The following is a 26,001-nucleotide window of genomic DNA, read 5'->3' on the forward strand; positions in this document are numbered from 1 at the left end:
ATATGTAGCCAATGTGTTTTATTGAGTATGATGAGGTAGTATACTGACACACACTGTATAATGTGAATTCAATGTTATGACCTGCATTTATACATTTTATCCTTTGAGTCGTGAAAGAGAAATAATTTATTTACCTTTTAAGAAGTCTAGGCTAAGTGTAATTCTAATGCAGATGTAAATTGAGGCATGTCTTTATTCCAAGAGCATATAATCAATCAAAAATGTATAACATAAATCAATGCAAATTTTACTGTTAGATAAATTGATCGAAGACTAAAGAGTGCTAATGATCTTGTTGCTAATTATTGTTGCTGCTGAGCTTGCTACTGTAGTCAGAAGTATTGAAAAACTGAATACAACTACAGTGTAATCGCTAGACATGTTCTTTGAACACTATTGTTTCATTAACAGAACAACTGCCTAGCCTTGCTCATGAAAGCCTATTGCTGTGCTTCAATGTCTATTTGGCCCCTTGTGAATAACAATCTCTTATTTTTTTTCTAAAAAGAACTTCCCTGTCATTAAGATTTTAATTGTTACATACTCAATCCTTATGTTGTTTCTAAAATAGAAGGGCAAATTGCAGCAAAGTGAGCACAGTTGCAATCAAGAAACTTTCCAACGTTTTGTATCTGCTTTAATGAAAAACACCTCAAAATGCAAGATTTTCCTTCAGGGGAGTGGTATGGAATTGAGCTTGTTAATCCTAGAAATTGAGTGTTGTTATGCATGGAGGAGAGCTCATGTTTGAGGGAGTGTGGGTCGGAGCCTACCTCAATTCTCTGGGACTTTGCACCATTGTTCTTACAAGATTTGAGGCCAACTAGTCCTTCATGCTCTTCACCATACTATAGCCCCTTATAATCTCCATGCCAAACCCATGGCAATTTATCCAGCATCCACTGTGAGAAAACCTCAAATGCCATATGGAGATGAAAATCTAATAAAGTCCACTGATGAAAACAAAAATGTTTTTAAATTTTCTCCAGGAGCTAACCTCTTTAATGAATTTTATCCATCAATAGGTTCTTAAGTTGATAATCAGACTGGGACCCTGTACCAACATTCCTTCTAAGTTGTGCGAACGCACGCATGATCAGTCGTGCCAGTCTCTATGTATGGTAATTAGAATCAGCACACTGATCACAGCATTGACTTCTGGTTCTATATGTTGTTGCTACACACAGACATGGGAGACTGACACAGCCAGAAAGAAAATTAGAGGGAGATCATTTTAACTTTTGAAACTCAGTCAGCATTCATTATAAATGACCCTTACTTTAAAGATTAAGAATGAACTCTATTGAAGCTGGTTAAGCAGATGCTATAGTGCTGGATTATGAATCAAAACAGCCCAGCAGAGGTATTTCTTCAACAATTACTGATAGTTTTGTTTTAGCACAAGAGCCTATTGTGGTGCAGTGTTAGTACCCCTACCTCTGAGCCAGGTTCAAATCCACCTGCTCCAGAGGTATGTAACAACATCTCTGAACAGATTGTTTAGAAAATTGAAGAGCAGGATATTTAAAGACCAGTTCCAATCATGACAATTAAACAGAACGGATCTTTCTTACCGGGAAATTTCCTCAATATATTGGTGACTCCTAAACTGCAGTTCAAGACTATTGCAATGGAGGCTATTTGAGTTCAACAGCTTTTCTTCTATGGCTTTGTAAATACCTTGCACAGAGTCATTTACAGCATGGAAGAAACCCATTCAATTCATTAAGCCCAGTCTGCAGATTAATCCCCATAGGCCTCCAGGTTTATTTCCTTCAAGTTCCCATCCAGTTTCCTTTTGGAATCATTGATTGCTTTCTAGTATTTTCAGATCAACCTGTTCAAATATTACATACCTCTGTAGCAGGTGGAACTTGAACCCAGGCCTCCTGGCTCAGAGGTGGGGACACCGCTTTTGTTACTTTCTAAGTTATGGTTGTTTCATGTTGCATTGACGATAACTTCTTTTTAGTTATAAATGAAATAAAATCTCCTGTACCCCATTCTTCATGTTGTTGCTCCTTCATGCTGCCAAACTAATGATTTGTAAACATCTTCTGAAATAACAGCCTATGAACAAAATTTACCATTTAAACGAAGCACATTATTAATCCATCCTTTCAGAAATAATTCAAAATATAATTAGAATAACTTGGTTGATGAACTAATAATGATCCAGATTTTGTTAAAAATTAGTAAGCAAAAATGAATGCCAGATAATTTTGCCTTGGTCTTTTGACATGGTCTTCAATTCTATAGTTTATTAGCTGCTTCATTAGAAAAAGAAATAAAATTGTTCATGATCTTTCCTCCCACAAAAATAATCTTTTTGATTAAACTATTTCTAATGTACTTTAATTTTAGTTTCTCGTTTGCTGCACTAAAAGTTAAAGGAAGGGATGCCAGTTCTGGGAAAAGAAGTGCTTCTCCAGTTCACCTGCCAGATTTTTTACATTACTTAGATCTTTTGAATAAAGTGCCTTCAAGTTAAAAATTACCGCAGATGCTGGAATTTTTGAAATAAAGTAACTTTAAAGAAACATGACTGGAGCAGGAATATTGATGTTGAGGTTCAAAGTTCATTCATTGGATTGGAACTGAAACAGTGTGAATAGTTGTGATGCAACCAGGAATGGATCTGTCAAGGTATAGGTTCAGTATGTTAGCTTGGATGACCAAAGTCACAATTTGATATTTCCTAATGATCCACTTGTGGAAGAAGTTACCACAAATTCCTTGGCCTGCCATCAAATAGTTGAGAGTTCTATAAATTTTCTGTGCAAGATTAAAACCTCGGACTTCAGCACATGGGTAACTTATCATGTTGCAGTTTGTGATTGTGGGATATTGCAAGATCTTAGCATGTTACCTTGCCTTTTCTGCTGTGAAGATATAAATAAAGTTAGTTCAAAATTAGCTGCCTGATGTGAGTCCACATCTTAATCAGTGCAATACATATAAGAAAGATGGTGATGATGCTGGGATGAAACTTATTTCATTTGGAAAATTGAGAACTGAAGAATATTGGAACACATTTTTTGAATCCTTAAAATGGATTTTGATAACTGTTGAGCAGTTTGGAAGATTGTTCTGTTTGCACCTTGTGTACAAGTACACATTGAGTCAGCACAACAGATAATTGAAAGAAAATGGCACTGAAGGCATATTTCGGAACAACAGATTTCAGTTGTGAGAAAGTGGACTGGTATCATGTGTTTTATTAACTTACAGAATGAAGCCTTTGCTGACTGGCCAGCATTTATTACCAGTCCCTAACTAAGCTTAAGAAGTTAGTAGTGAGCTGCTTTCTTCTACCCTTGCAGTCCACAATACTCTTATGGAGGGATTTGCAGGATTTTGACCCAGCATAATGAAGGAAAGCTAACATATTTAGAAGTCAAGATGATAAGTGATCTGGAGGGGAACTTGCAGTTAATAGTGTCTCATGTATCTGCTGCCTTTGTCCTTCCAGATGGAAATTGCTGAGAGTTTGGAACATGGTGTCCAAGGATCTTTGGTTGATCTTTGGTGAATTTCTGCAGTGCATCTTGTAGATAGTACACACTGCTGCTACTGAGTATTGCTGATGGAAGGAGTGGATATTTGTTGATGTGATACTGATCAAGCAGGTTCCTTTGTCCTGAATGATGTCAAGCTTCTTGAATGTTGTTGGAGCTGTACCCATCTAGACAAGTGGGGAATATTCCTTCAAACTCCTGGCTTGTGCTATGTAGATGATGGAAGGCTTTGGAGAGTCAGGAGGTGAGTTACTCACTGCAGTATTCCTAGCCACTGACCTACTCTTGTAGTTACTGTAATTATATATTAAATCCAGTTGAGTTTCTGGTCGATAGTAACCCCTAGGAAATTGATAGTGGGAGATTCAGTGATGGTAATGCCACTGAGTGTCAAGGAGCAGTGGTTAGGTTGTTTCTTATTGAAGATGGTCATTGCCTGGCATTTGTGTGATGGGATGTGACTTACCACTTGGAAGCCTTGTTTCATATGGACATGGACTACTTCAGTATCTGAAGAGTTGTGAGGCATGCTGAATATTGAAAAGTCATCAGCAATCATTCCCACTTGTGATGTTGTAATGGAGGGAATGACGTTGATGAAGCAGCTAGAAATTATTCAGTCTTAGACAGTACCCAATGGAACTCCTGTAAAGATGTTCTGGAGCTGAGATGACTAACGTCCAACAGCTACAATCATCTTCCTTTGTGCTAGGTTTGACTGCCATTCCAACTCTCCATGTGGTGAATTTTCCCTTCCAAACCGATGGTTACTGTTTTCATAAGACTTCTTCATGCCCCACTTGGTCAAATGTGGTTTTGATATTAAAAGCTGTCACTCTCACCTCACCTCTACAATTTGTCCATGTTTGAAGTAAAGCTATAATGATGTCAGGAGCTGTGTGATCCTGGAAGAACCTAAATTGGGCATCATTGAGAAAGTTGTTGCTGAGCAGATGCTACTTGAAAGCATTGTTGATGACACCTTAGATCACTTTACTGATGCTCGAGAGTATAGTGATTGGCTGGTAATTGGATTTGTCTTGCTTTTGTGTAAAGGACGTACCTGGAAAATTTTCCACATTGTCAGTTAGATGTCAGTATTGTATCGGTATTGGAACAGGACAAATAAAAGTTTTCATATTTAGCTGAAAGTGAGTAAAATAGGAGATGAGGATAAAGTAGATGATTTCTCGTCATAATAGGAGTGGTAATTTTGATGGAGTTTTCAATCAATGCTGACTTAAACACCCCAGTTCTGTGGAATATGCTGATGGTCATGAAAGGCTGAGCATTTATTATGGCACAATAATAAAATTGCACAGAGAGTTATTTTCCAAGAAAGGAAAAGGTTGCAAAGTAACACTATTGTAGATCTTACTGGATTTTTAAAAAAATCTCTCGTCACTGTAGATAAGGCATAAGTTTAAAATCAGCCTTGGGGACACCTTCCTGTAAAATTCCTATAGTTCACATTGTTTGAGCAAAGGCAATAATTTGACATGGAAGATGACCTCCAATTACGATGCAGCCATATAAATGACAGAAAGAGATAGTTGTAATGATATCCTCTCGTTATATCCTTTTTATTTTGTACTGAACAAACCTTTTGTTCTGTGAGAATGTAGTGATGATAGGTCAAATAATTGTAAACATTGCTAGGTGTCACCATTCAGTTAGTCTTTACAATAAATCTAGGGCATATTGCAAGTTTTTTAACTAGTCCCTCAGGACTGCTTTGGGGCCATGAAAGAGCAGTTCAAAAGATTGCAGACAGGAACTGAAGGTTGGTGAGTTGGAGAAAGAAACAGAGGTAGAGTTAAACTCTATTTAACTGGGCTGGTAAAGCCAACTGAACAACACAAACTTTGTATCATTGCAGTGCTCAGTGAATTCATCCAGCAGGTAAATAGCTCCAGGTTTCAGGGCCAGGAATGTTCTGGAAGCTGTGCAGACTGGGAAGAATCTTTGTTCCATTAATAAGTCTGAGAGTTGAGGATTGAAAAGCCACAAGCTGTATTTGTTTGTTACAATTGAGCAAACTCAGAGCTCAGGGAGAACCTAAGGTAGTTTTGAATATGAAGTTTGCTGTCAGTGAAAAGTTGGAGTTGCGTCTCTGCAAAAGTACTGGAGTGCAACTTTCAGAGTTCATGGTGCATCAACCCAGGGTAGAGAAGCAATGGACCGGAATAGCAACAGTTATTGAGACAGTGCATCTTGGATAGCTTTTGAGAGGTGGTCTTAATCCCAGTTTGGCAAGTGTGTAAAAATGTGATTTCTTGTGAATATTAATGAAATTTGGTGATCAGCTGTGTCATTAATTTCTGAGAGCAGTTTCTGAGATATCTATGGGATCTGTATTTGATTGCATTTGATATTTTTACATGTGCTGTGTGGGGGTATTCAATCACAGTATATTACTTATATTGATTACTTGTTAATTCTGGGAATTAGAAATACATTGTTCATGTTTTGTGGATTCTACTGCTGTTCTAAATTATAGAGCAGTTCTTGTGTTTTTTATTCAAATCATGCTTTAATCTCTTACTAAGTCCTTTGAATCTCATTTTTATACATCCACCCAGTTAGGGACTTGGTCTGAGATTATAACTTGGAGGAGTGTTTTTTCCAGTGAGGATCGTGGCAACCCAGTGGCCATGGACCCATCTTTTTGCACCCAAACCTTCATTATTCACCTTGTCAGTTGTGTCTTTAAGCTCCACAATGCCCATCTTATTAATTGCACAGCATAAGAAATGGATGTGCTCACCACTGCTTGGACTATCCGCATTCACACTGCTGGTGCCATATTCAAACCTGGGGAATGAGATAGAACAAAGAAAATTACAGGACAGGAACAGGCCCTTCAGCCCTCCAAGCCTGCGCTGATCCAGATGCTCAATCTAAACCTGTCGTCTATTTTCTATGGATCCATATCCCACTGCTCCCTGTCCATTCATGTATCTGTCTAGATACATCTTAAATGATACCATCCTGCTCGCCTCTACCACCTCCACTGGCAACACATTCCAGGCACCCACCACCCTCTGCATAAAGAGTTTTCCAAGCATATCTCCCTTAAACGTTTCCCCTCTTATCTTGAACTTGTGATCGTTAGTAATTGAGTCCCCGACTCAGGGTGGATAGCAAAAAGCTTTTTCCCAATCTATACCTCTCATGATTTTGTAGACCTCAATCAGGTTCCCCCCCCCACAACCTCTGTCTTTCTAATGAAAATAATCCTAATTTACTCAACCTCTCTTCATAGCTAGCACCTTCCATACCAGGCAACATCCTGGTGAACCTTCTCTGCACCCTCTCAAAAGCATCCACATCCTTTTGGTAATGTGGTGACCAGAATTGTATGCAGTATCCCAAATGTGACTCAGCCAAAGTCCTATACAACTATAAGATGGCCTGCCAGCTCTTGTACTCAATACCCCGTCCGATAAAGGAAAGCATGCTGTATGCCTTCTTGACCACTTCTCGACCTGCATTGGCACCTTCAGGGTGTAATGGCCCTGAGCACCCAGATCTCTCTGTATATCAACTTTCCCCAAGGCTTTTCCATTTACTGCATAGTTCGGTCTTGAATTGGATCCATGCATCACCACACATTTGCCCGGATTGAACTCTATCTGCCATTTCTCTGCCCAATTCTCTAACAGTCCCATTCACTATCTGCTACTCCACTAATCTTCATGTTATCTGCAAACGTGCTAATCAGACCACCTAGACCTTCCTTCAAATCATTTATGCATGTCACAAACAATAGTGGTCCCAGCATGGATCCTTTTGGAGCACCACTGGTCACAGGTCTCCATTTGAAGAAACCCCCTTCTGCTACTACCCGTCTCCTGTTGCCCAGCCAGTTCTCTATCCATCTAGCTAGTACACCCTGGACCCCGTGTGTCTTCACTTTATCTATCAGCCTATCATGGGTAACCTTACCAAAACCTTACTGAAGTCCATGTATATGACATCTACAGCCCTTCCCTCATCAATCAACTTTTTCACTTAGAGTCATAGAGATGTACAGCATGGAAACAGACCCTTCGATCCAACCCGTCCATGCCGACCAAATATCCCAACCCAATCTAGTCCCATCTGCCAGCACCCGGTCCATATCCCTCCAAACCCTTCCTATTCATATAGCAATCCAAATGCCTCTTAAATGTTGCAATTGTACCAGCCTCCACCATATCCTCTGGCAGCTCATTCCATACACGTACCACCCTTTGCATGAAAATGTTGCCCCTTAGGGCTCTTTTATATTTTTCCCCTCTCACCCTAAACCTGTGCCCTCTAGTTCTGGACTCCCCGACCCCAGGGAAAATATTGTGTCTATTTATCCTATCCATGCCCCTCATAATTTTGTAAACCTCTATAAGATCACCCCTCAGCCTCCGACGCTCCAGGGAATACAGCCCAGCCTGTTCAGCCTCTCCCTGTAGCTCAGATCCTCCAATCCTGGCAACATCCTTGTAAATCTTTTCTGAACCCTTTCAAGTTTCACAACATCTTTCCAATAGGAAGGAGACCAAAATTGCATGCAATATTCCAACAGTGGCCTAACCAATGTCCTGTACAGCCGTAGCATGACCTCCCAACTCCTGTACTCAATACTCTGACCAATAAAGGAAAGCATACCACACTTCTTCTTCACAATCCTATCTACCTGCGACTCCACTTTCAAGGACCTATGAACCTGCACTCCAAGGTCTCTTTGTTCAGCAACACTCCCTAGGACCTTACCATTAAGTGCATAAGTCCTGCTAAGATTTGCTTTCCCAAAATGCATCATCTCACATTTATCTGAATTAAACTCCATCTGCTACTTCTCAGCCCATTGGCCCATCTGATCCAGATCCTGTTGTAATCTGAGGTAACCCTCTTCACTGCTCACTACACCTCCAATTTTGGTGTCATCTGCAAACTTACAAAATCATTTATGTAAATAACCAAAAGTGGAGGGCCCAGCACCGATCCTTGTGGCACTCCACTGTTCACAGGCCTCCAGTCTGAAAAACACCCCTCCACCACCACCCTCTGTCTTCTACCTTTGAGCCAGTTCTGTATCCAAATGGCTAGTTCTCCCGGTATTCCATGAGATCTAACCTTGCTAATCAGTCTCCCATGGGGAACCTTGTTGAACGCCTTACTGAAGTCCATATAGATCACATCTACTGCTCTGCCCTCATCAATCTTCTTTGTTACTTCTTCAAAAAACTCAATCAAGTTTGTGAGACATGATTTCCCATGCACAAAGCCATGTTGAATATCCCTAATCAGTCCTTGCCTTTCCAAATACATGTACATCCTGTCCCTCAGGATTCACTCCAACAACTTGCCCACCACCGAGGTCAGGCTCACCGGTCTATAGTTCCCTGGCTTGTCTTTACTACCCTCCTTAAACAGTGGCACCAGGTTTGCCAAACCTCCAGTCTTCCGGCACCTCACCTGTGACTATCGATGATACAAATATCTCAGCAAGAGGCCCAGCAATCACTTCTCTAGCTTCCTACAGAGTTCTCGGGACCTGATCAGGTCCTGGGGATTTATCCACCTTTAACCATTTCAAAACATCCAGCACTTCCTCCTCTGTAATCTGGACATTTTGCAAGATGTCACCATCTACTTCCCTACAGTCTATATCTTCCATATTCTTTTCCACAGTAAATACTGATGCAAAATATTCATTTCGTTTCTCTCCCTAGTTACCCTTTCGCCCTCAATGTTTTTGTAAAACCCCTTTGGATTCTCCTTAATTCTATTTGCCAAAGCTATCTCATGTCCCTGTTTTGCCCTCCTGATTTCCCCCTTAAGTATACTCCTACTTCCTTTATCTTCTTCTAAGGATTCACTCAATCTATCCAGTCTATACCTGACATATGTTTCCATCTTTATCTTAACCAAACCCTCAATTTCGTTAGTCATCCAGCACTCCCTATACCTACCAGCCTTCCCTTTCACCCTAACAGGAATATACTTTCTCTGGATTCTTGTTATCTCATTTCTGAAGGCATTCCATTTTCCAGCCGTCCCTTTCCCTGCGAACATCTGCCTCCAATCAGCTTTCGAAAGTCCTTGCCTAATACCGTCAAAATTGGCCTTTCTCCAATTTCGAACTTCAACTTTTAGATCTGGTCTATCCTTTTCCATCACTATTTTAAAACGAATAGAATTATGGTCACTGGCCCCTAAGTGCTCCCCCACTGACACTTCAGTAACCTGCCCTGCCTTATTTCCCAATAGTAGGTCAAGTTTTGCACCTTCTCTAGTAGGTACATCCAAGATACTGAATCAGAAAATTGTCTTGGTACACACTTAAAAAGTTCCTCTCCATCTAAACTTTAACACTATGGCAGTCCCAGTCGATGTTTGGAAAGTTAAAATCCCCTACCATAACTACCTATTATTTTTCCAGATAGCTGAGATCTCTTTACAAGTTTGTTTCTCAATTTCCCTCTAACTATTGGGGAGGTCTGTAATTCAATCCTAATAAGGTGATCATCCCTTTCTTATTTCTCAGTTCCACCCAAATAACTTCCCTGGATGTATTTCTGGGAATATCCTCCCTCAGCACAGCTATAATGCTATCCCTTATCAAAATTCCCACTCCTCCTCCTCTCTTACCTCCCTTTCTATCCTTCCTCTAGCATTTGTATCCTGCAACATTAAGCTGCCAGTCCTGCCCATCCCTGAGCCATGTTTCCTTAATTGCTATGATATCCCAGTCCCATGTTCCTAACCAAGGCCCTTGCATTGAAATAAATGCAGTTTAATTTATTAGTCCTACCTTGTCCCTGCCTGCCCTCACTATCTGACTCACTTTTCTCAGTTGTACCCATCTCAAATCGATCTCTTTCCTCACTATCTCCCTGCCCCCCCCTCCCTCCCCCCGGACCACCTTACTAGTTTAAATCCTCCAAGCAGTTCTCGCAAATTTCCCTGCCAGTATATTAGTCCCCTTCCAATTTTGGTGCAATCCGTCCTTCTTGTACAGGTCACTTCTACCCTAGAAGAGATTCCAATGATCCAAAAATGTGAATCCTTCTCCCATACGCCAGGTTCTCAGCCATGCATTCATCTGCTCTATCCTCCTATTCCTGCCCTCACTAGCTCATAGCAGTGGGAGTAATCCAGATATTACTACCCTTGAGGACCTCCTTTATAAATTTCCACCTAACTCTCTGTAATCTCCCTTCAAAGTCTCAACCTTTTCCCTTCCAATGTCGTTGGTTCCAATGTGGACAATGACTTCTTGCTGGCCCCTCTCCCCCGTGAGAACATTCTGCACCCTCTCTGAGACATCCTTGATCCTGGCACCAGGGAAACAACACACCATTCTGCTTTTTCTCTGCTGGCCACAGAAACATCTGTCTGTACCTCTGACTACAGAATCCCCTAACACAATTGATTTCTTGGAAGCCAACATACCCCTTGTTGCATTAGAGCCAGTCTCACTACCCTACATTTTCCAAAACTGCATACCTGTTTGAAATGGGTGTATAAGTTGGTAAGACATTATCTTCCCTGCAGAAAACTATGTTTCCTATCACTGATAAGCCTATTTTCTTCCAAATGGGAATAGATCCTATCCCTCAGTATTTTCTCCCTACCACTGACCTCAGGCTCACCAGTCTATAATTATCTGGATTATCCCTGCTACCCTTCTTAAACAAGGGGACAACATTAGCAATTCTCCAGTCCTCTGGTACCTCACCCATCTTCAAAGATGCTGCAAAGATATTTGGTAAGGCCCCAGCTATTTCCCCTCTCACTTCCCTTAGTTCCTGGGATAGATTCCATCTGGACCTGGGGATCATCTTTAATACCTTTTAGAATGCCCAACCTTCCTCCCTCCTTATACTGACTTGACGTAGAGTAAACAAAATTCTATCCCAAACCTCAACATCCATCATATCCCTCTCATCGGTGAATCCCGATACAAAGTGCTCATTAAAATCTCACCCATTTTCTGACTCCACACATAACTTTCTTCCTTTGTCTTTGACTGGGCCAACTCTTTCTTTAGTTACCTTCTTGCTTCTTATACTGTATACGAATAAAAGGCTTTGGGATTTTCCTTAGCCTTGTTTGTAAAGATATTTTATGACCCCTTATAGCCCTCTTAATTCATTGTTTCAAATTGTTCCTACTCTCCCAATATTCTTCCATAGCTTTATTTGTTTTCAGTCCCCTTAACCTATGTATGCTTCCTTTCCCTCTTAGCTAGTCTCACAATTTCACCTGTTATCCACGGTTCCTTAATCTTGCCATTTCTATCCCTAATTTTTGCAGGGACATGTCTGTCCTGTACTCTAATCAACGGCTCTTTAATAGCCTCCCACATATCAAATGTGAATTTAACCTGAAACAGCTGCTCCCAATCCATATTCCCCAGCTCCTGTTGAACTTCACTACAGTTGGCCATCCCCCAGTTTAGCACTCTTCCTTTAGACCACTCTCATCTTTGTCCATGAGTATTCTGAAACTTACAGAATTGTGATCACTACTCCCAAAATAATCCCCTACTGAAACTTCAACTACCTGGCCGGGCTCATTCCCCAACTAGGTCTAGTATAGCCCCTACCTGAGTTGGACTATTTGTATCCTGCTGTATAAAGCTCTCCGGAATGCTCCTTACAAATTCTGCTCCATCTAAACCTCTAACACTAAGTGAATCCTAGTCAATGTTGGGAAAATTAAAAGCTCCTGTCACCACGCCCTGTTGCTCCTACATCTTTCCATAATCTGTTTACATATTTGTACCTCTTTCTCATGCTCACTGTTGGGAAGCCTTTAGTATGCCCCCAACATAGTTACCACACCCTTCCTATTTCTGAGCTCTGCCCATGTTGCCTCACTGCTTGAGTCGTCCATAGTGCCCTCCTTCAGCACAGCTGTGATATCCTTTCTGACCAGTCATGCAACTTCTCCACCCTTTATACATCCCTCTCTCTCCTGCCTGAAGCATCGATGTCCTGGGATATTTAGTTGCCAATCTTGCCCTTCCCTCAAACAAGTCTCAGTAATAGCAAGAACATCATACTTCCAGGTACTAATCCAAGCCCTAAGTTCATCTGCCTTGCCTACTACACTTCTCGCATTAAAACAAACGCACCTCAGACCACCAGTCCCTTTGCATTCATCATCTGCTCTTTGCCTACTCTTCCCTTTAGTCATTCTAACTTCATGATCTCATTCTTTACAGGCTTTAGTTACTACCTCCTTACTGTCCACTAATTTCCTTATTTGGCTCCTGTCCCCTGTCACATAAGTTTAAACCCTCCCCAACAGTGTTAGCAAAAGCACCCCCGAGGACATTGGTTCCAGTCCTGTTCAGGTGTAGACTGTCCAATTTGTAATAGTCCCACCTACCCTCCAACCAGTCCCAGTGTCCCAAATTTCTGAACCCCTCCCTCCTGCACTATCCATCAAGCTACGCAAATATCCTGGTTTTCTTTCATTTCTACTCTGATTATCACATGGCACTGGGAGCAATCTTGAGATTACTACCTCTGAGGTCCTAGGTTTTACCTTGGCTTCTAACTCCCTAAATTCTATTTGTAGGACATCATCCCAATTTTTACCCATATCATTGATGCCTATACACTGACTGTTCACTCTCCCCTTTCAGAATGTTCTACAGTTGTTCTGAGACATCTCTGACCCATACACCTGGGAAGTAACACACCATTCGGGAGTCTCGTTTTTGACCACAGAACTGCCTATCTACTCCCCTTACAATTAAATCTCCTCTGACTATAGCCTTTCCACTCGTTTTCCTGCCCTATGGTACCATGAACCTGGCTACTGTTGCCTTCCCCTGGTGAGCCACTTGCCCTAACAGTATCCAAAATGGTATACCTGTTTTGGAAGGAGATGACCGCAGGAACACCTGTACTGCTTTCCTGCTCTTTCTCTGCCTTTTGGTAATCCATTCCCTTTCTCCCTCAACAATCCTAATCTGCAATGTGACCAATTCGGTAAATGTGCTATCTGTGACCTCCTCAGCATCACAGGTGCTGCAGAGTGAGTCCATCTGCAGTTCCAGAATCATCATGCATTCTAACAAGAGCTGCAACTGGACACGCTTACTGTACATGAAGGAGTTACGGGTCTGAGATCTCCTGCCATTTTTACTCTTAAACTAACCTACTCCAACTTTAATATCAAATAATAGATAAGTGAAAAAAGAAAATTTTTTGCCAATCACACAATAAAAAATAAATTGAAAAGCCTTACCTTATCAACACACCACAGTCTTTTTTTCTCGTTAGTGGAGGAGGGCAGGTGGAGATATTACATGTGTGGTGTCTCAGCTTTAGCTACTGCCCAAATATATCTGTTCACTCCCTTCCCAGAGTGCAGTTCAACTGTTTCCACTCAGTTCCTCATTCTCACCGCTTCTGCTGCAAAATGGAGGCCGTTGGCACTCGAGGTAAGTCCTTTTGAAGGGAAATTTACCTTCCGAGCAGCTCCCGGTCCTCGGTGTCACTGCTCCCACTACTGCTACAAAATGGAGTGAAAAAAAATTTCAGGAAAGGATGGGAAAATGTATTTATGATTACAAAACTCAAAGCCCACCATGGTTCATAAACCATTTGATTTTCAGTCCCTGCTAAATGTTATCTTCCTAAACAAATAAGAATAAATTAACTTTATTCTTTTGGTCATCATTCTATTGATTGTCACAAATACTAATCATGTTCAAGTCATGTTCTGTATTAAAAGCTAAATTGCCCAAATAATTAAATATCCAATTCATTTCTCAGGTGACTACATTGGATTGGACAAAAGCAGTGAGGAGTTACACAGTCTATGAAATTATGTGCAAAATTCTTAAGGTATGAGCAAATAGACTGTTGGTATTTACAGGACTGTGCTAATGTGCTATTTTAATTACCAACAAACATGACTCAGAACAGTGTACAAATCCATGGAATTTCAAAGTATTGCCAATGAGCTGTTTTAGTCTTGAAGCTTATGCCATCTTGTGACAAATGAAGCAGACAGTCCACATGCTTCTGTCTCTTTCTGCTGAATACACTACCCTGCAGTAGGTTCACCAGACGTTAGCTTGTAGAATACCACTGCACGAACAGGGAAAATGGCAGAGAGGGTAGAATAGCCTTTCTGATTAGAAACAAAATCACTTCAATAGTGAGAGGGGATAGAAATGAGGAAAAGTAAAGGATGTAAAACTGTAATCAGTGTTGTATATCAAACCTCCTACTAACAGCTCTGAAGTGCTAAATTGTATAAATGCAGAAATTCAACAAATGTGTAACAAAAACAGTCATATCGTTCGGTGATTTTATATTTAACATAGATTTGGGGAGGCAGATAAGCACTGTCAAAAAGGCAGTAAGTTTCTGAAGTGTGTCCAAGATAGTTCCCTACAACAATATGACCTGAATGCAACAAGGGGACAAGTAATATTGGATTTAGTACTGAGCAGAATTTAATTAGTAATCTGATTGTGTGTGAACATTAATCAAATAGTGATTGTAACATTCTGGAGTTCAGTGTAGCATTTATCGCTAGAATTTTAAGAAGCGAGATGAGACCGCAGTAAAATGGGCTAATGGGTAAAATGAGTGAAGAAAAGTGGAGTATGTTTAAAGAAAATTTAATGCAATGCAGAACCAGTTTAGACACCTGAAAGGGAAAAGCTGCACTACAGGCATTGACATTTAAAGAGATAAAAGACAGAATAAAACTAGACAAAAGGACTTACAAAATCAGCACAAATCCTGGTGAATGACAAAGATATATACTCCAGCAAATGGCCACAAAGCAGATTATAAGAGATACTGAAAGGGATTATGAAAGGAAACTTTCAGGGGACACAAAATTAATAAGAAGACATTTATTTAGTTACGAAAAGAGAAAGCAAGTGGTCGGAACAATTTTCGCCCATTAAGGACAGAAAGTGGCAATATTGTCAATACCTATGGGAAAATGGCAGACATATTGAATAATAACATTACCTCAGTATTTACAGTATAAAAGGAGGCTTGCTTACCAGAAATACAAAGCAAATTAATCACGGATCCGAGTCAAAATAAAATTAAAGTAAGTAAAATAATGATAATGATGAAATTAAAGAATAACAAATCCACAGGATATGGCAGTTTCCATCTGCGGGTGTTAAAGGAAATATTGTAGATGCCTTCATGATAATCTTTCGGAGTTCCCTAGATTCAGGAATTATCTCTTTGGATTGGAAAATTGAACAGTTACTCCGTTTTTAGGAAGGATGAAAGAAGAAAACCAGGAAATTACAGATCAGTTCGACAAACATCTGTGATGTGGAAATTTTTGGATATAATCAAAGATAGGCTAACTGAACACATCAAAAATGTTCAGCTAATCAGGGAGATCCAAGATGGATTCATGACAGATAGTTCATGCCTGACAAACCCTATTTAATTTTTTGACCAAAGTTATGAACAGGAAAAAGTCTATGGATATTGTTTATGTGGACTTGGAGAAGACCTTTAATAAAGTCCCATATAAAAGATTGTTAACTAAGGTAGAAGCCCACAGAATTGAAGGCAAGTTATTGACATGGCTGGAGAATTGGTTGAGCGGCAGATGACAGATAGTAGTCAAACTCTCTGTGACTAGTGACCTCCCACAAGGATCTGTGTTAGGGCCTCAATTATTCACCTTATTTGTTAACCATTTGGATAAAGACATAGGAATTATATATCCAAATTTTCTGATGGCACAAAGTTAGGCAGCACTATAGACACTTATAGATGGTAGCACAAAATTACAAAGGGATATTGATAGACTAGGTGAACAGGCATGATTGTGGCAGAGGGATTTCAGTGTAAGCAAATGTGAAATTGTCCATTTTAGTCTGAAAAGAGGATGGATCAGGGACTTCCAAGATGGTATGAAGTTGAATACAATGGATGTCCAAAGAAACTTGGGGGTTCATGTGCACAGATCTTTAAAATGCCACAAACAGGTGCAGAAAGTAATGACCTATATATCTGGAGGACTGGAGTATAAGGATGGAGAAGTTATGCTGTAATTATACAAAACTCTGCTTAGATCCCACTTAGAGTACTGTGAGCAGACCAGAGCATCACACCTTGGGAAGGTTATATTACCCTTGGAGGGAGTACCATGTAGGTTTACAAAAATGAAATCTGGACTACAGGAGAGATCTTACAAATTAAGCCTATTTTCCGTGGAATTTAGAAGATCAAGGAGTGATCCAATTGAAGTCTTCAAGATATTACAGGGAAAGATAGGGTTGATAAAGGTAGATTATTTGCACAGTTTGGAGATTCTAGAACGAGGGGACATAAGGCCAAAAGTAGGGCCAAACTGTTCGGAATAGATACTAGGAAGCACTTCAATGCACAAAGGGTGGTAGAGGTGGCAGAGGTATTAAAGGATAAGGTCCAAAGGAGGTATATGGAGTTAGACCACAGATCAGTCATGATCTCTTCGAATGGCAGAACAAGCTCAAGGGGCTGAATGGCCTACTCCTGTTCCTTTGTTCCATTTGTTCCTATGTTCTATGTTCACAATAAGAAAGCTGACGAGGAGACTGCCTAGTTCTTATCACCTGTTGTAGGAATATTAGAAGGATTTGCAGGTTAATAATTTCTATGGTCATGAAGTCATGGAGTTGGGACTGAAATCAAGAGCTTCTGGATCAGAAGCAGAAGCAGTATCCTCTGCATGACAAAATTTTCTCTCCAGCTATCATTGCTACTTCAAGTATTACCTTATTCGTTTAATTTAATGGCTGAAGGAAATCTGAATGTTCAGAAACATATTCATGACTGTATGTTGCTGACATGAAGTTTTTGTGCATTCAATTTCAAAAAGCTTCATTATTAAATTTTTATTGCTTAAGTTCTGTTTTGTCAAAGGTAAAACTTGAGCAGTAACTGAAAGGCAGAGTTTGTTGTATTTTATTTAGTTTTTGTGCAGTAGAGGGATGTTCTGAAAGATAATGCTTTGTAGCTTTAAAACAGTTTTGTAAGCAAAACTGACTGCACTAATCTATTAATAGATTTCCTTTACACTTGCTTATCACTTTTAAATTTAGAAACTTGTCCAAACACTTTAACTGAGTTTGCTGTATTAAGAAGTGTTGAAAATCTTTTATCACCACATCTAAGAGTCTTTGAGAGATAAAGTCAGGTTGCAGGGATGTAGTCATAAGGAAACCACAGCTCAAAGAAGTATTTTATGCATTTCTTTTGTTAAAGAGTAAAGAAGTATTTGAGGAAAATGGCGATCATCATAGCTCGCTGTTGCTCATTTAATAGGCATTCATAATTGTTAGTATTTGCAGATGGCCTTGAGATGCAGAGCTCATGGAGTTTCATGGTTATTCTAAAGCATGAAAATGTGACTTTGCAACTCTGTGGATGAATGAGTTTCTAACTTATGACCGAGGGAATGTGTGTCCTGCATGTTAACCATTCACTATATTTTCTGGAAGTAATGACAATAAAATAAAATAATTTCAATGACAACCACGAATATGGGAAAATCTTAGCAGCACAATCAGGGAAAACATTTGAATATTGAGGATTCAAATTGTTATTGTTTGTCTTACATTAGGAGCTTTACTTCAGCTTGAAAAAACAGATTCATTGAGATCTCCCTCATAGTTGTCCAGAGCTATGATTAGCCATTAGCTTTACTTTGTCTCTTCTGTTTGGCAAAACTTCCGAACTTCTACAGAACTTAATTAAAGTTAAGCTTATTTTTAATGTTAATTTAACATGAAGCTTAAATAAATGAATTTTCTAAATAGTATAATTACCTGAGATCAGTCATTGCGTAAATCACATTAAAAAATTCTGTTAAGATCTGCAAATAATGCATTGTACGCACTAGAAGTAATGCTATTATGGACAATTACATGGCATTACTTACACAGAGAAAAGTGGTTTTACCCATCCAGGCCATATTGCTATTTCTGCATGAGCAGAAAACCTTTCTGTGCCTATCCTAAACCTTTGCTTCTCATGATGCTCTTTGTCCTTACTTCTTTCAAGACCTTGTTAGCCTATTGCTAAATTTTCAGCTACCTGCTTCTTTGGGAATCAGTGGTTCAAAATGAGATGAAGGCATCAAGACATCAACGTTTCCAGGCAAGTCTGCAAGTAGACAAGCAGCGAACACATCTATTTTAACTACAAGTCAGCTTAAATATACACCTCTATTTTTATAAAAAGCTTTAAGACCCTTTTTTGCAGTTTTCATGCTCAAATTGGCGGACTGTTCAATGTACAGCAGAACTGGCAGTCCTTACTGCTCAGATTTGTTTCAAGATGATTTTGTGGGGCAATTAAACAGAACTTCCTGCTGGCTGATGAAAGATGTGAGTCAGTCAATTTCTCATCCACCTCCCCCACACCCTCTGACCTAGGGTAGAGCATTTATTTGCTGTCTTTAACTCATCGACGGTACTTCAATGAATCCTCTACCATTGGGTAAAGCCCTAACTCCATTCATTTCACATGTAGTTGAAGCAGCAATCAAGCTTTCCCAACATGGTCTCTATTTCTGTCACCAACTCTAGAGTGTTCTACAGCCTGAAAATCCTCTAGAAAGATGTTTTGTTTTACCATCTGTCTTTAATCATTCATAGCTAAGCATATATTTATGTCCCACTATTCTAGATTACTGCACTTTTTCTATCGAAACTATTCGATCGCTTCAGAATTTTAAATAAACTCTCTATAAAAAAGATGAATAATACTAACTCAAATTGTACAAGTGTGCTTTTATTTGCATTTCTACAAACCAGTCAATATCCCAGTAAATTTATGATGCATCATTTTTATTGTCTCAATATCTTTCCTGTTAGTTGGAAACTAGGGCGACATGCAGTACTCCAACTGTGGCATAACAAATGTTTTGTGATGATGTATCACGATAGCTCAGATTTTATACCTGGTATCTTTTCTCATTAAATCAAGTAGTGAAAAGCAGCCCACTCAAGTAGTAAGTTTGAAATATTAACCTTTCCATTATAAAGCTGGCTTCCATGATACAATGCTGTACTAAAAAAAAAATTACAGCTAATATTTGACCGGTGGGAAAAGAGAAAGGCACACATCATTTTTCACCACAATAATGCCAAGTGCAAGCAGCAGGCAGCAGGCAGTCTCACCTCCTCCAATGTTCAGCTTAGAACTGAAACATTAGCAATGTGTCTGCATCAAAACTTGTGCTTGTGGTTTATGTCTTTAATAATTGTATTAGGTGAAAACATTAATTGATGTATGCCAGATTATATAACTTTAGTTTTCATCAGGACAGTGACCTGTGGGACCGGCGGAAACACTGTTTTAGTGTTCAGACAGAAAATGGAGAGGACCTTATCTTCAGTGTGGAATTAGAATACGAACTTATTCTCTGGGAAAAGGCCTTTCAGATGGCAACCTTCCTGGAGGTGGAACGAATACAGGTACTACCAGAACTAAGCTTTTGGAGATATATATAAATGCGATTCATGCTCCTTTTAGTTTGTATGCATTGCATTCCTCAGTATTTGGAAGTTATTTTGATAATTCTACCAACATATGAAATATTAAGTTTCCATGAACAGTTTCCAATTACCTGAGAACAAGACCATCGATCTTTTGATGAGAATTGCCCATAGTGTTCAGGGATAAATGTAGAAGAATGGATTTGGTTGGAATACTCTTCAGAGGGTTGGTGTGGACTATTTCCACAGGGCCTATTTCCACAGAGTAGGGATTCTATGATTCTGATTCTAATTCTAATTGTAGCTGTTTTGCAAACATTTGTGATTACAGTCATGATTAATTCATTATACGCAATCTATTTACACTTGAACATAATAGAAATGAGAGAGGAGGAAATTTTCCCTCTATTCCTGTTTCTCCTGATGAATCATAGCATTAAAAGGTAACAATTTATAGATTATTAACAACAGCAGAAGATTTGCCAAGGTTACTCTGGTGTTGTTAGCACATGTGGTGTCACATATTCTTACAGTTGATTTAAAAGCATTAGGTAACCTGCAGAGATCAGCTAAGGGTCTTTAGAAACAAGAAAGGAATTCTAATCCAGCAAGTGTGTTATTTTTATTTTTAAAGTAGACTTAAAGTTCAAACATTTGCTTTCCTGAATAAATCAAAATGCTTTTGGTGATAGAAAATAAAAACTTCTGTCACTGGAATCTCATATAAATCCAGAAAACTACAAAAGGTGCAAACATCGTCAGATTCAGCTGACAAATTGCTTTTAGATTCCCTGCTGATGTTAGTGGATGCTCAGCAAGTGTAATGCATTCAGTTCACAATCTTTTCTTTTTCAATGAACTGCTCAAAATGACAAAAAAAGAACAGACATTTGCAACAAACAGGGATAGACAGTGCAAAATGGGTGGTATTTTAAAATTTTTATTTCCTTGGAAGCCAATGGCACTACAGGATCAAGTGCACAACAGAACATTGCAACAAAGAAAAAATGTTGCTCACTGATACAGAAGTAGAGTCATTGAGAGTTGGTTGGGGGGGGGGGGGGCGGGGAGCGGTGGGGGGGGGGGGCAGGGAGTGATTCGACAGTTCAATTGAAATTACAGCTGAGCTGAACCAAATAATTGTTGAAAATAAATAGCAGCAGCAGGCTAATAGTTTTAGAAAAAAGCTTAAAGCTCGAGCTTTACTTTCAAATAAATGCATTTAGTCAGCACATTTTCTGTGTAACTCTATGGCCAATATGAATCTTTCATAATCTAGTGAGACATTGTCCACATATACCCAGACCTGAAGTGGAAGCTTTGGTGGGAAGATGGAAGGGCATCTATGTCATGTTCTTATCATATGCCCCCTCCTGAAACTGAGACCTGGGGAGGGATGTCAATCGGCATGGGGCTTTTATAAGAGTCATTTATTCCATGCCTTGATGCAATGAATATTTCCGTGCTGAATACTGAGGAACCTCAATTGTCCGAATACCAATTATCCGAAGGAGATCTTGAGGTCCCGATGGAAACATTACATCAGATCGTGTTTCCAACAGTGATCGCGTCTTTTGTTTAAAGTGATTAAACAGGCACCGTCTCCAAATGACTGACCTCCCGCGCTGTCTCTCTCCCCACACTTTCCCTGGAGTTCTACACAGTGGTGTAGATAATCCCTAGATAATCTCTCCAACATTGTCCTGTACAGGGAAAAAGTGGAACCTGTAAAAAGTTGCAGTAAAAGGTTGTATGTGTGGCTGTGGCTGTGTGTGTGTGTGCTATTTGGAGACTTACCCCACAAAGGTAACTGCAGCAGGCTTGTTGTTGGTGTCCAGTCCAGCTGCCCCAGAGAGGCAGTACTGGACTGGGTTTGGGACGGTGGGGGGGGAGGTGTTGCATGGGGTTGGGTCGAGGGTGCGGGGGTCGCAATTGGGGGGGGTAGAGGTATTCTCGATTGTTTCCCCAACAGAATCACTTTTTCTCTCTCGATACTCTGTACAAAGTGTTCATGATTTTGTTTTAAACTTCTCTTCGCCAAGGACAAAAGCTACCCTTCTCCAGTCTATCCATAGATAAAAAGCTCTTCACTCCTGGGTTATGATTGGGAATAAGGACATAATACTTGAACCCAACAATTGTTCTATACAGGTTTATCATAACTTCCTTGCATTTGAATTTCTGCTGTAATTTAGAATGCCCAGGATCTTGTATGCTTTATTCATCATTTTATCAACCTATGCTACCACCTTCAATGATTTCTTCAAATATCGCCCAATGTCCTTTGTTTAGAATTTTTTTTAAATTTTATATTGCCTTTCCTCATTCTTCCTATCAAAATGAATTGATTCTTTTCTTGACATTAAATTTTACCTGTTATTCTTATTCCACCAACCAGCTGATAACCTCTTGAGGTTTTTAATCATCCTTGTGGTTCACAGTATTTACAAGATTTGTGTCGACTGCAAATTTTGAAGTTGTGCCCTGCACCAGGTTGTTAACACAGATTGAGAAAAGCAGTGCCCTCACAATGACCACAAGGGGACCATATGATGTTGCTTTCTTCAGTCTAGTAAAACAACAACACTGTCTGTTTCCTGTCACTAAGCCAGTTTTGTATCCATGTTGCGCTGTCACTACTATTCCATGGGCTTACAAAGTTAAAAGTCGCACAACACCAGATTATAGTCCTGAAAATGTGTTGCTGGAAAAGCGCAGCAGGTCAGGCAGCATCCAAGGAGCAGGAGAATCGACGTTTCGGGCATCAGCCCTTCTTCAGCTCTGACCTCCAGCATCTGCAGTCCTCACTTTCTCCCAGGTTGTAGTCCAACAGGTTTAATTGGAAGCACTAGCTTTCGGAGCGCTGCTCCTTCATCAGGTGGCAACCACCTGTTGAAGGAGCAGCGCTCCGAAAGCTAGTGCTTCCAATTAAACCTGTAGGATTATAACCTGGTGTAATGTGACTTTTAACTTTGTCCACCCCAGTCCAACACTAGCATCTCCAAATCATTCCATGGGCTGTAATTTTGCTCACAAATCTGTTTTCTAGCATTTCACCAAATGTTTGTTGGACGTGTATTTTTTAAAAACAAATATCTACTTTATTCATAAAAACTATATCTTTAAGCACATACAAAATGTTCTCATTCTGTCCTGTACAACCTTTCCAATGAGGAAAAAGAGGCTCAGATGATACATGTGAACTTTACAACCCAAAGAACCTCTTTGCAGTTCAAATAACAAGGGCACTTTTAAATGATGCAAGAAGAAAATAATTACATTTTGTGGACACAAGGGTGTCTGATAACTGAACGGACCCCCATCATGTTTCGGCAGAAAGACCCAAGGCATGCTTTAGCATCCCTCAGCATGTCGTCCTGGCTCTTGGAACATGTCAATCTACAACACTCAGTCGAGGTCAACCCTTTACACTGGAAGACCAGTAAACTTCAGGCAGACCAAAGAGTGTCTTTTACCATGTTGATAGTCCTCAAGGCACAGTTGATCTTTGTCTTGGTGTGTGTCCTGGAGAACAGAATGCAGAGCACAGAGTACTGTATCACAGAGCTGCTTGGGACAATCCTAGACAGAAACCACTGCATGTCTCTCTACATCTTTTTTGCAAAGGCACATTCTAGCAGGAGGTGTGTGGCAGTCTCCTCCACCTGGAGTCGCTTCGATGGCAGCATATGGTGGCGCAGAGAGACTGGACATATTTGAAGGATTTGACGAATAGTGCTCTTTTTTCCACTAGCCAAGCTACATTTTGGTTCTTTTTGGAAATTTCTGGTGATGAGGCATTCTGCCAATTGACTTTGCCAGTCTACTCAGGGTATCACCCAACAAGATCAACCCTCACCTTTACATGCAGGGTCTCAAGGATATTACTTGCTGACCGCTGCCTGATGGACTTACAGTCAAAATGTTTCCTTTCACAAATTTCTCCATGAAGGACCAGTGATATGGAGTAGTTCAACTACTCAGAACATTCTGCAAAATTGAAGACAGGCCCATCCGACATAATACCGGAGATAGGTAGAACCTCAGATGGTAGTGACACTTGGAGTTTGTCTACTGAGTGTCAATGCATACCTTGATGCAGCTGCACACAAAGCTGGCTATTCAGGGATGAGGCAATATTGGGCATGTACTTCCCCACCTTATCCAGAGTTTTAAACATTGTGTCGCTGCAGACATGGTCCATCTTTAACTTAAAGATCAACTGGAAGGTGGCTCAGGTTATTGCAGTGATGCAGACTCAAAGAATAGGCCAGACCTGCACCACGCGCCACAGTTACATCAAGAGTACCTTGTACCTGATGACCAGAATTTTATCCACAATTGGAGGGGGAGAATTGCTCCCAAAATCCATTTCTGCCTCACCTTGGCAATACGCCTTTCCCAAGTTTTGGCACACCCCTGCCCTTCCGTTCGATATATCCAGCACCTTCAGATAGTCTCACCTAATGGTGAAGCGTTAAGGCATCAGTCGACTCAGTTCCCTCATTCTAACCTCCATCTACCTTGGTGCCTGAGGCCTGTTTGAACTGGTCACAAATGCTCCTGAATCTCTGCACTGACAGCGGAGTCAAGCAGAAAACATCATCCATGTACATGGAGTTTTTGACCTGCAGACCTCTGCTGCCTGGAGTAGTCCCCCTTCTCAGCCTCGCATCCTTCCCGACGGACATGACAAAAGGCTTTATACAACACATAAACAAGGCATCAATGAGACAATGGCCCGACCTGACTCCAAATCTGATGGGAAGCTTTCTGCTTTCCACCCATTGATTGAAACTGCACTGGTGTTGGTATAGAACATTCTGATCCAATTGCAGGTTCCTTCTCCAAAGCCAATTTCTGGAGAGCACGTCCCATACGTAGGTGTGTGATATCTTGTCAAAGGTCTTCTCCTGGTCCAGGCTGAGGAGACAGGTGTCCAACCCCTTGTCCTACATGTAGACAATCATATCCCTGAGGAGAGCAAGGCTGTCAGACATCGTCCTTCCTGGTACAACACTGGTTTGGTCAAGTTGAATCATTGATTCCAGAACAGACATGACCTGTTTGGCGATGATTTCAGACAGGGTTTTATAATCCACATTGAAGAGAGAAATTAGTTGCAACGTTCTAATTTCCTCCTCCTCTCCCTTCTGCTTATAGATGAGCTGAATACAAATTGGGCAGTAAGCCATTGCTTCCAGGAGTTTTATTCTTTTCTAAGGACTAGAGAGCTTTGGTCAGCTCACCCAGAGAAAATGGCTGGTCCAGCCTCTTCCACATGCTGTTGCCTAAGACATCCACAACTGGGAGGCTGTGCTCTCTGTGGGTTTCATGTCATACACTCGAGCATAAAAGGATTTGCTGATTCTCAGGATGTCAAACTGAGAGGACGTTAGAACAGGAACAAAGAGCAAAGAGAAATACAACACAGAATAAGCCCTTCAGCCCTCCAAGCTTGTGCCAATCATCATGCTGTAACTAAACTAAAAAACAAACCTTTTGCCTTTATTTGGTCTGAACCACTCTATTCCCTCCCTATTTTCCAGATGCCTTTTAAATGTCACCAAAGTGCCTGCTTCCACCACCTTTTCTGGCAGTGCGTATCAGGCTCCTACTACTCTCTGCATAAAAACCTCCCTCGCACATCTCCCTTGAACTTTCCCCTTCTCACCTTGAGTCTGTGTCCCCTTGTAGTTGAAACTTCAACCCTATGAAAAAGCCTCTACACCTCTATCTACACCTCTCATAATCTTGTAGACCACTATCAGATCTCCTTTTAGCTGCTGTCTTTCCAGTGAAAACAATCCCAGTCTTTCTAATATTTCCTCATAGCCAATGCCCTTGAGTCCAGGCAATATCCTAATGAACCTTCTCTGCACTCTCTCCAAAGTTTCAATGTCCTTGTGGTAGTCTGGTGACCAAAACTGCACACCATACTCCAAAATGCAGCCTAACAAGAGTTTTATATAACTGCAATATGGTTTGCCAACTCTTATA

At 40.4% G+C, this 26,001-nt stretch overlaps 1 protein-coding gene across 4 annotated transcripts in view; it reads left to right on the plus strand.

Annotated features, from left to right (window-relative positions):
• Positions 1-26,001, plus strand: part of sntg1 (syntrophin, gamma 1) — a 524,044-nt gene that overhangs the window by 462,323 nt on the left and 35,720 nt on the right. For 3 of the 4 annotated variants that reach the window (XM_072570505.1, XM_072570504.1, XM_072570503.1), the window contains 2 exons: positions 14,297-14,368; positions 19,828-19,980. In XM_072570505.1, coding sequence (XP_072426606.1) covers positions 14,297-14,368; positions 19,828-19,980 — 225 coding nt within the window. The remainder of the gene's footprint in view (positions 1-14,296; positions 14,369-19,827; positions 19,981-26,001) is intronic. The other variant, XM_072570506.1, reaches the window with a different exon arrangement.

Source organism: Chiloscyllium punctatum, chromosome 5 (assembly GCF_047496795.1).
Source record: "Chiloscyllium punctatum isolate Juve2018m chromosome 5, sChiPun1.3, whole genome shotgun sequence".
NCBI lineage: Eukaryota > Metazoa > Chordata > Chondrichthyes > Orectolobiformes > Hemiscylliidae > Chiloscyllium > Chiloscyllium punctatum.